Genomic DNA, 2,131 nt, shown 5'->3' with positions numbered 1-2,131 from the left:
CAACAGATTCGTGGTGACCGACCTGCCGGGCATGAAGCCGTGCTGATCGGTAGAGATGTAACGCTTGGATTGAGTAAGAATAACTTCACTGACGATGATCTCAAATAGCTTGGACGCAGCCGACAAACTTGTTATTCCACGATAGTTCCTGACGTTTCGTTTATCACCGTTTTTGAAGACAGGAAACATGAAAGACTCCTTCCAAATTTCAGGAAATACTCCATCATTGAGTGATCGGGTAAAGATGACAGAAAGTGGCTCGGCTAGATCAGAAGCGCAACGGCAGAACAATACCGATGGTATGCCGTCAGGACCCGGCGAAAGCGAACTTTTCAATTTTTTTTGCAGCGGAGATCACCATGGCAGGAGTGACCACGAACGTCGTCAAACTTATGACGTCCGAAGGAACACCTATGGAGGCAAACTTAACTTGAGCTTCACTGGCTGGTATATGGTCAAACACGGATGTAAAGAACTTGGCGAAAAGCTCACAGCATTCAGTATGAGTATTCGCTTCGACGTCGTTATAGAGCACGTTGCTTGGGAGAGTTGAGTTTTTCCTCTTACTGTTGACGAATTTCCAAAAGTTTCTCGGATTTTGTCGCAGATTGGTTTGCATTCTCAAGACGTGGGTCTTGTACAAAGTTGAATTCAGCTTACGATACGCATTACTTGCATGTTGAAACCTGAGTTTGCTGTCAGACGATTGTAGAACACGATGTTTTCGCTGACAGGCGTTTTTTTCGCGTTTCAGCTGTCGAAGTAAAGCCGTACTCCAAGAAGGCGAAACTGGACGTCTTCTGTGGGGTACATTCTCCCGCAACCAACGTTGAATGGTAAAACAGAAATCAGAGGCCATTTCATTAACATTTTGACAGGCATTCAGGTATGTCCAGTCAAGAGTGGGGAGGTAATAACCAAGTGCATCGTAGTCGATTTTTCCAAAATCGGGGGTGTATTCATCGGCAACAGGATACCCGTCACTGTACTGGCACGTACGAGGTACTGGTAGAGACATTTCCAATGGTGGATGATGCGTATCCACGGGTAACAGTGCAACCACAGCTGTATTGACGATTACATTACAGCCATTTGAGCAAAAAACAAGATCAAGAGTTCGATCCAGTTGATTGCGGTGCCAATTGACTTGACTTAAATTCAAAAAGTCCATTCCATCGATCAGAGCAGCACTCGACGCAGATACCGTCGAAGCTCCTGCTGGTAAAACTTCGCCGCCAGCACTCTGCAACCACTGTAGGCGAGGTTGGTTGTAATCACCACAAAGCAGCACCTGATCTACACATGTAGCATTGTCACAAAGATCACGAACAGAGGCCACATGTTCATCTATCAACTCCACGTCGCGACTACGATCAGGTGGGATGTACACAGCACCGATTGCTAATCGTTTACTTCCGATGACAATGACGGCAAACACCTGTTCCAATCTTTCCCCGTGAGGCGTGTGGATTTGCGTACAAGAATAGCGATGGTGAACCGCTATTAATACGCCACCGAAGCTCGTTTTATTGCTGTTTATACAACTACGGTCACAACGAAAAACGTTAAATGTCGATCCAAAGATTTGCAGAGAATCGATACAATCGTTTAATCCAGTCTCTGTTAATATGATGACGTCGTAGTTACAGTCCGTAACCGCCAAAAGCAAATCGTCGATTTTAGTCCTAACACCTCGGACATTTTGGTAGTACAGCCAAACACAATCGACAGGGGCAGCAACGGGTTGTGGTGGCAACCATACATTGGTTGCATCGCTAGAACCAGTGAACGGATGAGAATCTGAAGAACTAAAAACACTGTCGTGCTTGCCGAGAACAGCGTGGTGGAAGACCCCTTCTCTGACCCCACTCACAGGGCCAGGACGACTGCTGAGCGATGGCTGGAGGATCTCGACTGTGGCAGGGGGATTAGGGGCTTCCATGAAGCCGGTTCCGTAGCGTCCTGGAGATGAAGTTTGTTGTGCAGAGGATTCATTATGGTGTTGTGGAGAACCAGAGGTAATAAAGCTGTAATATGAAGGTTTTTCAGCGTATCTGGTGCTCGTAATAGGAGGGTGGTGGTTGAGGTTGTGATGCAGCGCGACTGTGCCAGACGGATAAGGGTCTTCCAT

At 46.8% G+C, this 2,131-nt stretch overlaps 1 protein-coding gene across 1 annotated transcript; it reads right to left on the bottom strand.

The window, feature by feature from the left end:
• Window positions 1–307: 307 nt before the first annotated feature.
• LOC129774066 (uncharacterized) lies at window positions 308–2,131 on the bottom strand. Its single transcript, XM_055777763.1, has one exon. The coding sequence runs from the start codon at window positions 2,129–2,131 to the stop codon at window positions 308–310; it is 1,824 nt and encodes a 607-aa protein (XP_055633738.1).

Source organism: Toxorhynchites rutilus, chromosome 3 (genome assembly GCF_029784135.1).
Source record: "Toxorhynchites rutilus septentrionalis strain SRP chromosome 3, ASM2978413v1, whole genome shotgun sequence".
NCBI classification, from domain to species: domain Eukaryota; kingdom Metazoa; phylum Arthropoda; class Insecta; order Diptera; family Culicidae; genus Toxorhynchites; species Toxorhynchites rutilus.
The sequence above is the reverse complement of the archived record's forward strand: the minus strand, read 5'-3'. Positions and strand labels throughout refer to the sequence as shown.